Source organism: Cetorhinus maximus, chromosome 3, assembly GCF_964194155.1.
Source record: "Cetorhinus maximus chromosome 3, sCetMax3.hap1.1, whole genome shotgun sequence".
Taxonomy (NCBI): Eukaryota; Metazoa; Chordata; class Chondrichthyes; order Lamniformes; family Cetorhinidae; genus Cetorhinus; species Cetorhinus maximus.
In genome coordinates this window covers 84,962,449-84,975,463 of record NC_135881.1, presented here as the reverse complement: position 1 = coordinate 84,975,463, position 13,015 = coordinate 84,962,449, and the positions used below count along the sequence as shown (strand labels likewise).

General features: G+C 42.2%; 1 protein-coding gene across 1 annotated transcript in view; it reads left to right on the top strand.

The window, feature by feature from the left end:
• Positions 1-10,109, top strand: part of LOC144672234 (uncharacterized) — an 85,867-nt gene extending 75,758 nt beyond the window's left edge. The window contains exons 7-9 of the mRNA XM_078534073.1: positions 450-536; positions 9,679-9,954; positions 10,092-10,109. Of these exons, the coding sequence (XP_078390199.1) occupies positions 450-536; positions 9,679-9,954; positions 10,092-10,109 (381 nt within the window). The remainder of the gene's footprint in view (positions 1-449; positions 537-9,678; positions 9,955-10,091) is intronic.
• The last annotated feature ends 2,906 nt before the right edge of the window (positions 10,110-13,015 follow it).

Here is a 13,015-nt window from a genome sequence, read left to right as displayed (position 1 = left end):
ATATGCTTAGAGCAAGTTCTTTGCAAATACTGAAAAAGCTGACATGGTAAATCGTACAAGAGGTATTGCAATGAGGTGTTTTTAACATATCTGAGAGACTTGATATTAGAAAATTCTGCTGTTCTGATGATGAATTTGTTCTATGCGCAATGTTTCTCCCTCATTGCACTAGGACAGAATGTTCAGTTTTATGTCAGATCAGTTCAAACTATCATCGCCAAGGTCTGTTAATCTCTGGCCTCTCTCAGTGTTTAGCTAATAAAAACCTGACAAGTTAATACTCACTTATCGCTAGAAAATGAAATACAAACAGCCATCAGGTGGTTAGTTTTCTAAGAATCAAAGTAAGAGTACTAAAATTTATCCAATAGAGCAACGCTAATGATTTATAAAACTGAATCTGGTGGTTGGCAATAAATTTATTAATATGCATTTATTTTTGTATGCAGAATCATACATTTCAGCATGAAGGTGTCTACCAAGTGACTGTCAATGTGTCAAATGTATATGACTGGATTCAGAAAGTAATCTATGTGGTAAGTATTTCTAAAAGCCATGTCTTTTGTTTTAACCCAATCCTGAGCAGAGTGCCCATGCCACCAGGCAAAGCTACCAAGGAATCAGAGAGGTCCTGGAAGGTCTGCTAAAATTTGCATGGCCTCGAAGATGTCATGTAGGATTGCACTTTGCTGCAGTCAGTTTTCTGCCGGAAGTTAAAACTGGGCCTGTGTGTCCAGTTTTAGGTGCCTTACTTTGGGAAGGATGTCAAGGGCATGAAAATGGTGCAGCAGAAATCCACTAAAATGCTTTCACGAATTGGATAAGGAGAAGCTAGCGAAACTGGGGTTAATTATATTAGATCAGTGGTTCTCAAACTTTATTGTTCACAGATGCTTAAGCAGGGCAAAAGACCCTGCAGACCTCTTACGAATCCTACCGTGCCTGCTTTTGCTTGCCACTGCAATAACACATCGGATCTGATAGGAAGGATAGTGCTGCATTTGATGAGCTACCAGTGAGGTGATGTCTGGTTCCAAGTTGAAGAGTTTCAGTATCATGACAGCCTCTATATTCAGCCAGTTCCTCCTCTTTGTTTTCAGCTCTACAAGTGTTGAAAATACAGTCTCTCAGCTGTATAATAGTAAAATAAATCTTGCTTATAAAAAACCATTGTAGTTGCTCACGCTTGTGATGAGTTGTGCTATGTATGTGGATACTGGTGTGCTTGTGTGACATTACCAGAGTGATGGGGTTGAGCGTTCTTGTCTCTCCTTGCATATTGTCTCGGCTATGGCGTTTGTGTCAGTGACTTGCATTTTGGACCAGCTCATAGACCACTTGGAAGACTCTTGCCGAGTATCAGTGATTGCTTTGAGAACCACTGCATTTGATAAAAGAAGGGTAAGAGAAGTAGTTCAAAATTATGGCAGGCTTTGATCAAATGAATCTGCAATAATTATTTTCTCATCCCTCGATCTCCTACAGTCAAGGGAATGCAAGTCAAATTTATGCAACCAATCCTCAGGAATCATTCTGGTGAATCTGCGTTGCACCCCCTACATTGCCAATATATTCTTCCTGAGATGCGCTATCTGGAACTAAACACCGCACTGAAAATGGAATTTAACCAAGGCACTGTAGGGCAGAAGCATAATTTTCTCACCTTTTTTATACTCCTTGAGAATCTGTCAACATCCCATTTGGCTTTTTGATTGCTTTTTGTACCTGTTCAAGAAGCATTAATTTTTATTTGCTGATTGTACTTGTAAGTCACTGTCCAGCACTTATTGTTCATCTCTAATTGCCCATGAGGAAGTGGGGAAGTCGAAGGAGCCATGTTTCTGCAGTTTCTGCAGTGCACCTAGTAGGTGGTACATACTGCTGCCACTGTGCGTCGGTGGTAGATGGAGTGAGTGGAGGATAATGGGGCCAATCACGTGGGTTAGGATGGCATTAAGCTTGTTGGGTGTTGCTGGAACAGTACTCATCCAGGCAAGTAGCCAGCATTCCATCACATCCTGACCTGTGCCTTGTAGTTGGTGAAAAGACTTTGAGGTGTCAGGAGGTGAGTTACTTGCTGCAGAATACCAAACCTCTGACCTGCTGTTATAGCTACAGTATTTATGTGGTCGGTTCAGTTGAGTGTCTGATCAGTGGTGACCCCCAGGTTGTTGATGATAGGGGAATTTAGTGATGGTAATGCTGTTGACTGTCAAGGAGGGGCACCTAGATTTTCTCTTGTAGGGGGTGGTCATTGGCATTTGAGTGGCATGAATGTTACTTCCACTTGCCAGTCCAAGCCTGAATGTTGTCCAGCTCTTGCTGCATGACGGGACGGGATGGTGTGGGGTGAGGGTGTTGGGGGGGCGTGAACTGTTTCATTTTCAGCGGATTAGAAATAGAACTGAAGACTCTATAATCATCAGTTAGCATCCCCACTTTTGGTCTTATGCCAAAGGAGAAACCATTGATGAAGCAGCTGAAAATTTTGGGTCTAGAACATTGCCCTGAAGAACTCCTGCAGCGATGTCCTAGGGCTGAGATGACTGACCTCCAACCACCACAACCATCTTCCTTTGTGCTAGGTATAACTCCAACTCATGGAAAGGTTTCCGCTGATTCCCTTTGACTTAAATATTCTAGGTCTCCTTGATGCCACACTTGGGAAAGGGTAAAACAATTGTCCATGTTTAGACTGAAAATTGAAGCTTGTTCTGCAGTTTCTGGACAGGACATACCTGGGCAATTCTCCACTTTGTCAGGTAGATGCTAGTGTTGGAACAGCTTGGCTGGAGGTGTGGCTAGTTTTGGAGCAGAAGTCTTTAGCACTACACCTTGATGTTGCCAGGGCCCATGGCCTTTGCTGTATTCAGTGTGCTCAGTTTCTTGATATCTAATGAAGTGAATCAAATTGGCTGAAAACTAGCTTCTGTGACGTGTGGACCTCAGGAACAGGCTGAGATGGATCATCCACGTGACACTTCTGCCGGAAGATGATCGCAAACCGGGGTTAAATGTACATGGATGGTGGCAAAGTTTGCCCTCATAACATCACAAGTAGCCTGCGAAAAAGCAAAGGTGGGGACAAAAATTTCAAGAAAGGCCATCCCAGTACAATATTACCTTATATTGTGGCTCCACCATAGTCCAAATTTGACTAAACAATTGCTGGCGCAGGCATCTCGCTGGGAGTGGGAAAACAATGCAGAGTTTGACTGAAGCAGCAGTGAGCAAGGGAGAGACAGAATCTGTGAGTAGCTCTCCTCCAATTATAGCTTCTGTCTCTCACACTTGCTGCTCCAGCTCCTCCAATCACAGGTTCCCTCCCTGTCAGTCTTGCTGTTCCTCCAGAGATGGAACCTATGATTGGACGAGCAGCAAGGGTGGGAAGGAGGGACCTGTGATTGGAGGAGCTGGGGCAGCGAGTGTGGGAGACAGAAGGAAATAAAAACCAGAAAAAATTTTGCTGAGTTGAAGAGAGGGAGAAAGAGAGGAAAAAGTTATCTTTAGACCAGAAGCTCAGAACTTGAGAGTTAATGCATAGTTGACACTTTGTTTTTATCTCTTTGGAATTGTTTATTTTGTTAAGATCATTTTAGAATTGTGTATTTTTTATTGAGACGGAACGAGGAGAGGGGTTGTTTCTGGCAGTCTGCAGGGAGGCTGCACTGAGTGAGTCGTCTTAAAATTATTTATGAATACACAGTCCCCTCTACCCTTCTCCCAGTTACAGCAACCCTCCTATTTCAACATAAAAGAAAAGAGAATTGCGATCTCGGCACTGCTATTGTCAGATCCAGAAGAGAGAGGGAGGTCAGGATGAATCCAGTGCATGTAAAGCATTTCTGGCTGTGTCTGAGAGAGCGGGAATGTAGGAGGAAGGGAGAGAGAGAGAGAGCGGGAGAGGGAGGAATGGAAGAGACACTGAGGAAGGAGAGGGAAAGATTGGGGGAGTAGGAAGCCTCTTAGGGTAAGAGAGAGAGGGGATATGAGCAATAGGCAACATCCCTCACTTGCACGCTTGCAGCTTATTTTATTTATGTATATATGGGGTAGAATTTTCAGGTCAGTGGCGGCTGCGATCAGTGGGCCCTGTAGCGGCCGGGGAACGGTCTGCGACTGGCCCCCGACTGTGATTTCAAGCTGGCTGGTCAACTAATGGCCAGCCAGTGTGAAATGCGTCCTGTGAAGCTTAGCGCTGCCGGGGTGGGTGCAGGAAGAGGGCGCGGGCGCAGGGGAACACAGAACGAAAGCTCCCTGAAGGCAGGGAGCTGATGAATTTAAAATCAATAAAGACAGAATTTAAAATCTGGGAAAAAAATGTCCATGCATCAGAATTAGTCACCTGTGCATGGACATTATAAAAATTCTGTGTGTAGATTTTTATTTATTTTTATTTAATTATGGAAACCCCATCCCGCCCTTGGATGAAGTTTCCTGAAAAATGCAAAGGCCGCCTGGCCGATTCGCCCTCCCGCCAACCGTAAGGTTGGATGGGCAGTGAAAAATCCATGTTAATTGATACTTTAATGGCCTTAATAGGCCTCTTAATTGTCGGCAGGCACACTGCCAACTCTTGCGTGCGCCCACCGACTGAAATATTGCGTAAGTGCGTGATGATGTTGGGTCGCTCACCCGACGTCATCGTGCGCTATTTTACGCCCGATCGGGTTGGGTGCATGCCTGCCCGCGGGACGTAAAATGGCTTCCCAACATTTGTTTTTTAAAAGTCTTTATTTTTCATTTCTACAAGTCACCTCCTGGGCCTGGCTTTCAAGTCTACATCGTACTGCTGGAACAACAATAACCAAACAAAAAAAAGGAACAAAGTAAAAACCTTTCCAGTGGCTTCCCTGCTCTTTTATATTTATCTGATAAATTACTCTGTGAGTAAAGTTTAAAGTCGGTAGACCTGCGGTAGAGGGAGAAAAATATTGTGAGGAAAATCCAGTGCTTTTTGTCCCCCTTAGGTTTCTTTTTTAAACCATTTCTGCTATAGAAATGTCTGACCAAATGTAAGCTTTTTCTGGCTGTCATTGTGCGCATGTTTTCTTTTTTAAATAAGAGGGTTGATGTGAAGAAATGTTGGGAATCCATTTGACCCAGAAGAGCCCAACCTTCCAGACCTTGATTTTGCTTTAATATCAGCCACTGGGGGAAGGATGAAAGGTTGTGTTGTGGGGTGGGGAGTGGGAGGCGTTGGTGAATGAAGGAAAACTGTTTAATTGTTGTTGGTTTCTTGGCTGCCTGCCCAACACTGAGGCTCTCTTTTCTTTAATATCCTTTAATGGATGCTGAGAGCAAGTTTGCAAATTCCTGCTTAGAGAGCAGTTTGGGTTTGAATTTAAATTTTTAGATCTGCTCTACCTTCAAGAAGCTCCTGAAAACCAAAATGTAGCCCCCAAAAGTTGAATGCAAGCTCTCGAAAAATCTTAAAAAGAACCCTCAAAAAAAATTATTTGATCCCAACACTTCAGCCTTGTCTTTTGCACTCTTATGCTGGGCCATGGAGAATGGGGACATTCGTGATATCTCTTCCTCCTCCTCCTGTTAGTCCTCTTAATTTTCCACCACCATTAATGAGTGAATGTGGCAGAACAGCAGAGCTTTCATCTGATGTGTTGGTTTTGGGAACGCATAGCTCTATCTGCTGCATGCTGTTTAGACTGCTTAGTGTACATGTTGTCCATCCTGTGTTGCTTCACCAGGATGAAACCTCATTTCTGGAAATGCCTAGTGCTGCTCCTGGACTGCTCTCTTGCACTCATCATTGAAACAAGATTGGGCCCTCTTCCTTTATGGTTATGGTAGATTGAGGGATATGTCGGGACTCAAGGTTGCAGATTGTTATGGAAGACAATTTTGCTGCTGTTGAGGATCCACAGCCCAGTTTTGAGATGCAAGATCTGTTCTGAATCCATTTCGTTTAGCACGATGATTACCTGTGTGATCCAGGGAAACCACATCTGCAGTAAGTGTCTGTAGCTTATGTCCAGGTTGATGATCAGAAGTCTAAGCTTCAGACACTGTGATGCATCAGGGAGGGGGAGACTCACCTGGATACTTTGCTCCTGGAGGCAGACACAACACTGAGGCTAAGTCCTTCAGATTTGGTTCATGGTTAGGGATAAGACGGTGTGATTGTTAGAGAGGCAGGTATGGAGATCCAAAAGGTAGCAATGGAAGAGCGTCAGCCCTTGCAATTATTCAGCAGGTTCAAGGTTGTTCCAGCTTTTGTGGACGAGAACAGGATCTACAATGTGGATGAGCAAACTGACCATGGCACCATGGTGCAGGGGGCCAATCTAGAGCGGGGAGAAAAAAGGAATATAGTTGTAGTAGGGGACAGTATAGTTATGGAGATAGATTCTGTTCTCTGCAACTGAGAGCATGAGTCCCAAAGGCTGTGTTTCTGCCTGGTGCCAGGTTTAAAGACATCTCCTCAGTACTGGAGAGGAACTTGGAGTGGGAGTGGAAGATTGAGTTGTTGTGGTCCTTGTGGGTAACAACAACATATGTGGAACTAAGAAAGAGTTTCTGCTGAGGAAGTATGCACTGAGGAAGAAAGGGGGATTGGGAGGGGATTGGAGTACAAGAATAAAGATCTTGCTACAGTTGTACAGGGTTTTGGTGAGACTACATCTGGAGTTGTGTGTAGTTTTGGTCTCCAGACTTAAGAAAGGATATACTTCCATTGGAGGCAATACAGCGAAGGTTCACTAAATTGGTCCCTGGGTTGAGGGAGTTGTCCTATAATAGGAGGCTGAGTAAATTGGGCTTATGTTCTCTGGAGTTCAGAAGAATGAGAGGCGACCTCATTGAAACGTACAAAATCCAGAAGGGGCTTGATAGAGTAGATGCTGAGAGATTGTTTCCGCTGGTTGGGGAGTCTAAAACTTATGGGGAAAATTTTGGCGTAATTTAGGATTGAGATGAGATGAAATTCCTTCATTCAAAGGGCTATGGATCTTTGGAATTTTCTACCCCAGAGGGTTGTGGATGCTCCATCGTTGAATGCATATAAGGCTGGGATAGACAGATTTTTGGTGTCTCAGGGAATTAAGGGATATGGGAAGCGGGTGGGAAAATGGAGTTGAAGTCCAAAATTCACCATGATTGTATTGAATTGCGGAGCAGTCTTGATGAACTGTGTGGTCTACTCCTCCTATTTCTTATTTTCTTATGAACTAAAATGAAAAGCAGAACCATAAAGGTTCTCTGGCTTACTACTTGGCATAGGGTAAATAAGGTCAGAGAGTTGAATATGTGGCTCAAAGATTGGTGTGGGAGAAATGAGTTTTGATTCTTGGGACACTGGCACCAGTACTGGGGAAAGAGGAGCTGTACCATTGGGATGGCCATTACATGAATCACTGCTGCAAAGAATAGTGGTGAAGCAGAAGATTGAGAAAGTTTTAGAAACCAGAAAAGGATGACTTAAAAAAAAGCAGAAATTGGAATATGAGAGAGAGCTAGCAAGAAATATAAACACAAACAGTAAAAGCTTCTATGATATATAAAAAGGAGAAAAGAGCAGCTGAAATGAGCATTGGCCCTTGGAGGGTGAGACTGAGGAATTAAGAATGGGAAGCGAGGAAATGGCTGAGGCTTTGAACAAGTATTTTGAACCTGTCTTCACAGTGGAAGACTCAAAAAGCATCTTAGGGATAGTAGAAAATGAAGAGGAAAAGGGGAAGGTGGAACGTAAGCAATCATTATCATTAGAGGAAAACATAATAGGAATAATAATGGGGCCTAAGGCTGACAAGTCCCTTGGATGTAAGGATGTAAAAGAAGTGGCTGAAGAAATAGTGCATGCATTGGTTTCAGTCTTCCAAAATTCCCTAGATTCCGGAAAGATCCCAGTGCATTGGAAAAATACAAATGTACCACAAAAAGAGGGAAAATAGAAAGCAGGAAGCTATAGGCCAGCTAGCCTACCATCTGTCATTGGGAAAATTCCAGAATCCATTATTAAGGAGGTAGCAGCAGGACATTTAGTAAATCGTAATACTATCAGGCAGGGTCAACATGGTTTTCTGAAAGGGAAATCATTTTTGACAAATTTATTAGAGTTTGTTGCTGATGTAACAAACAGGGTGGATAAAAGGGAATCAGTAGATATAGTGTATTTGTATTTCCAAAAGATATTCAATAAGGTACAACATAAAACATTAACTACACAAGATAAGAGCTTATGGTGTTAGGGATGATATATTAGCATGGGTAGAGGACTAGCTAACTAATAGGAAACATTCGGGATAAATGGGTCATGTGCAGAATGGCAAACTGTAACAAGTGTAGTGCCACAGGGATCAATGGTGGGGCCTCAACTATTTGCAATCTATTTTAATAGCTGGACTGAAGGGACCGACTGTATTGTAACAAAATTTGCTGATGATGCAAAGATAGGTAGGAAAGCAAGTTGTGAGGAGGATACAAATAATCTGCACATGGATGTAGATAGGTTAAGAGGGTGAGCAAAAAATTGGCAGATGGACTATAATGTGGGAAAATGTGAGGTTGTCCACTTTGGCAGGAAGAACAGAATAGCAGAGTATTATTTAAATAGAGAGAGCCTGCAAAATGCTGCAGTACAGAGAGATCTGGGTGCCCTTGTTCATGAATCATAAAAAGTCAGCATACAGGTATAGGAAGTAATTAGGAAGGCAAATGGAATGTTGGCCTTTATTGCAAGGGGAATGGAATATAAAAGTAGGGAGATCTTGCTATACGGCACTGGTGAGACCATACCTTGAGCATTGGGTACAATTTTGGTTACCCTACTTAAGGAGGGACGTGCTTGTATTTAGAAGCAGTTCTGAGAAGGTTCACTGGGCTGATTCCTGTGATGTGGGATTTGTCTTATGAAGAAAGGTTCTGCAGGTTGGGCCTGTATTCATTGGAGTTTAGTAGAATGAGATGTGATCTTATTGAAACATGTAACATTCTGAGGGGGCTCGACAGGCTGGAGATACTGATAGGATGAGCGAATCTAGAACTAGGGGGCACAGTTTCAAAATAAGGGATCTTCCATTTACAACATGGATGAGAAGGAATTTCTTCTCTGAGGGTCATTAATCTTTGGAATCCTTTGCCCAGGAGAGCAGGGGTGGGGTGAGGGAGTTGCTGGGTTATTGAATGTATGCAGGGCTGAGACAGATTTTTGAGTCAAGGGTTATGGGGCAGACAGGGAAGTGGAGTTGAGGCCACAATTAGATCTTATTTAGTGGCAGAGCAGGCACACTGGGCTGAATGGCTTACTCATGCTCCTATTTCTTATGTTCTTATTAAGGGTATCTTTAGTGTGAAGAGAAAACTTTGTCTCCACAAAAAGTGTGTGGTCATCACTTCTACCAGTGCTATTATGGAAAGATGCACTGACAAGTAGCTTGGATTTCAGCTCCAGGTTGCTATTTGGCCACCCTTGCTGCACATGTGTATTGTTTTAAAACAGCTGTGACTGAATAGCCTCCTGATGCTCATTATTTGAATTTACATGTAAATAGTGACCACTGGTTAAGGTAGCAGTGGATTTCCGTTTCTATGGAAATTTTGGATGGAATGTCGTTTTAAATTATGTATACATTTTCAGCGACTTAGTAGCAAACAATTTTGTGTCTTCTTTTGACAGTAAGATGGCTTACCAACATGCAGTTATAATTTTTGTTTCTCTAGGCTGTCGTAAGGGAATCGCTCTCCAGCCTGACATTTCAGTCAAAAAGTGGTTATAATGTTGCCGTTGGTGAGAATCTAACATTGGAAATGGGATTGTTCACTACAATACGCCAATTATTAGCCTTTGACATCACATTTGAACCTGGAATGTTTCACCGTCACACACTGGGTGACCATTCACCAGCATTCGAAAGCGATTCCCACCTCCAACTGATGGAAGACTATGGTTTACAGAATTGTACTTTGCGTGTTCAAATCTTCCATACATACAGCTTTGTTGGTGCTTTTAACGTTTCAATTGGCCTGTATTATGAATTGGGTGTGGTCAATGCAACACTGGCAGAGCTTATACAGGTCTATGATCCCATAAACAAAATTGATTTGCTTTTATGGGATAAAATAATGCCTTCAAGAGTAAACCTGACCTTTAGGATTGTAGGTGAAATTAATAAAACAGGATCACAATGTGTTTGGACAATCCAAAATGGCAACAGCACTTTAAGAGTAAGAAGAACCGCTGATTGGTATCTCCAGTATTTATTTGAAACAGCAGGAACCTATGTGCTACAAGTTACAGCTTCTAATCCAATCAGCAGTGCCTCATGTAGTACCACCATTGAAGTCCAGGATGCAATTGAAGGCCTCACTCTATTCAGCTCTAGTCTTAGATACCTACCAACCAATTCCACAATCATTGTTCTTGCTCATGTACTCAGTGGAACAAACATCACATATACATGGACGTTTTCTTCCAATTCTACAGGTGTGCAAGCGAGTACACCTTTGATGAGTAATACATATACACATCCGGGAGTCTACTCGGCCAGTGTAACAGCAAGAAACAATTTAAATGAAGTAACAGCCAATGCAATCAGGTTTACGGTGCAAGATCTCGTGGGGGATATTATAACAAGTGTTCCCAACATAATCACAGTTAATCAAACAGTCATCATCTCTATCTGTGTAACTTCTGGCACAGACCTGACTGTTGAAGTACTGGTGAATGATTCCATTGTATATAATACCAGCAGTTATGTGGCAGATAGTTCACTGGATCTGCCTTTTACCTTCAATCAAATTGGGGAATTGCAGCTGTTGCTTCGGATTGCAAACCTGATCTCTTCTCACAACGTTTCAGTAACAGCATTAGTAGTTAAAGAAATTCATGTAGTCTCCATAGAAATACAACAGCAACCCATTGTTGGAGAAGATGTCATTCTTATTGCAAAAGCTAATGGTAAGTTTTAATAAAAAAATTAAATGACAATTATTCAATACTGAACCAAGATTAAGATATAATTACAGCAATACCCTTTTTGTTTTTCCTCATCCTACAGTTCCTGGGGGTAATTATGATGCATAAACAAGAGATAGAGAAATTGTTACCTGAAATTCCACTGAACCATTAACACAAATCTGAAAATTGTGTTTTTTTTAAATAAACAATCACCAACAATAGTATTACACTGCATGTAAAAGCCTCTGGTATGGAAATGTCGAGATAGGTTTTGGTCAGGTTTATGTAGATTAAGTTTGTAACATTTTTTCAGCTATTTTTGTTACCTACCACCTATACGCAAATAAAATCTTATTTTAATTATGTTCTATTTTCAATGTTTATTGATTGAACTTTACTTGAATTGCAATGTATATAATTTGATTTTAAAACATCAGATCAAATTCATTGTACTTAGCCTTAATCAAAATTGAATTTAATTAAATGGGTTTTCATCTCCTGTGTCCTACTGAAAATTTAACCGGAGCGAATATCAGGTCATCATCTCAGTGTCCTTCTGCAGAAATTGCTAGAATAGATTTGTGGCCAGAATAAAATTGTTCGTGAAATTGTTTTTTTTTAATTTTCCATTTGAACACATGTTATGATGGTTCATTTTCTACATTAATTTTCAGAATACCTGTGGAAAAACAGAGCATACATATATAAATGGACTCTGTTTCAAGACCAGACAGTGACAACTGGTAGCCCTGTTATAATGTACAGATGTAGAAAAGCTGGGCTTCAGCAGGTTGCTTTGTCTGTTTCTAATCTAGCATCAGAGACCTCAAGTGAACTTGTTTTAAATGTTTCCAAATTGGGGAGTGGGCCAAGGCTCACGCATTCGACCAACATGGCGGCTGGACAAGTTGTAACCTATACATTTAAGGTAATGTTTTCTATGATTGCAGAAATATTTAATTTAAAAAAAGAAGTGGATTAAAAACTAAGACCCCTAATTTTCCTGTGCTTGTAAGTGATGCAAGGAAGGGAAGTAGTCTTCTGTAGAGAGCAAACCTCCCTCCAACTGTTGTTAGTGAGGGCAGTGAATCTTAAGGTTTCTGAGAAGCTAAGATATGATTAATTTTACATGGTCTATGGATAGGTTGCCAAATCTCGTTTGATGCATTCCAGGAGGTTTCATCAACTGGTAGGAAAGGCTGAAATTGTCACATGTTCAATTTAGCAGCTCCAAATATGTAATACTGAATTTTATTGCCCACCATGTACATCCTCTCAGTGCACTACATTCCCATGTCAACTGGGGGACAAAAATACTTCGTCATGCATTTGTAGATTCTTAACCTTCAGCAAATACAACTGCTTTCACCCCCTTCTCAAATATTTTTACAACCATTGTATACACAAGTGTTCAAGAAATGATTAAAGAAAAAAGGTGCCCCTTCCATCCTTGCCAATGACAGTAGTCCCACAGCCATTTAACACGCCAAGGAGCATTAATTCGCTGGAATTGGGTCTTCCGCCCCTTACTGAGGTGGAGTCCCACCTCAGAGAGCTGTCGGTCAATCAGATGCTGATGGCAGCAGTGGCCATGACCAAGATTACAAGCAGTCCCCAGATTCTAAGTCCTATAGCCTCGGATTAGGTAGGGTGTGGAATACCAGGGACTTGATGGAGAGGCATGGGGAAGGAAAGTGGGTGGGGGTGACAGTTTGGCTGGAGGAAGACCTTGGATGGGTCCTGGGACATGGTATGGAAAGGGGCCCTTGAGGGAGGTGCTTCTTTTTTTGTCAGAGGCATGAGCAGGGTGACCTGCTGAGCTTCCCCACCTTGTCCCCGAACTCCTCCCATCAGCCTCAAAATTAAGGCCGGGTGGGAAGCAGTCCTTAAGTGGTCAATAATTGAGGGTCTCAATTAGGGCAAGAGTGGACGGGCAGCTCTAGGCCTTGCCCGCCCCACATAAAATTGTGTACAGGCTGGAGGCAGAAGGACAGCCATCTGGAGAATTTTATGAACCCCTGCCTGCAAGCCCATTGGTGGGGGCCGTAAAATTCTTCCCTTTAATTACTGGAGACGAGGAAATTCCAGGAGGTTTGCCAG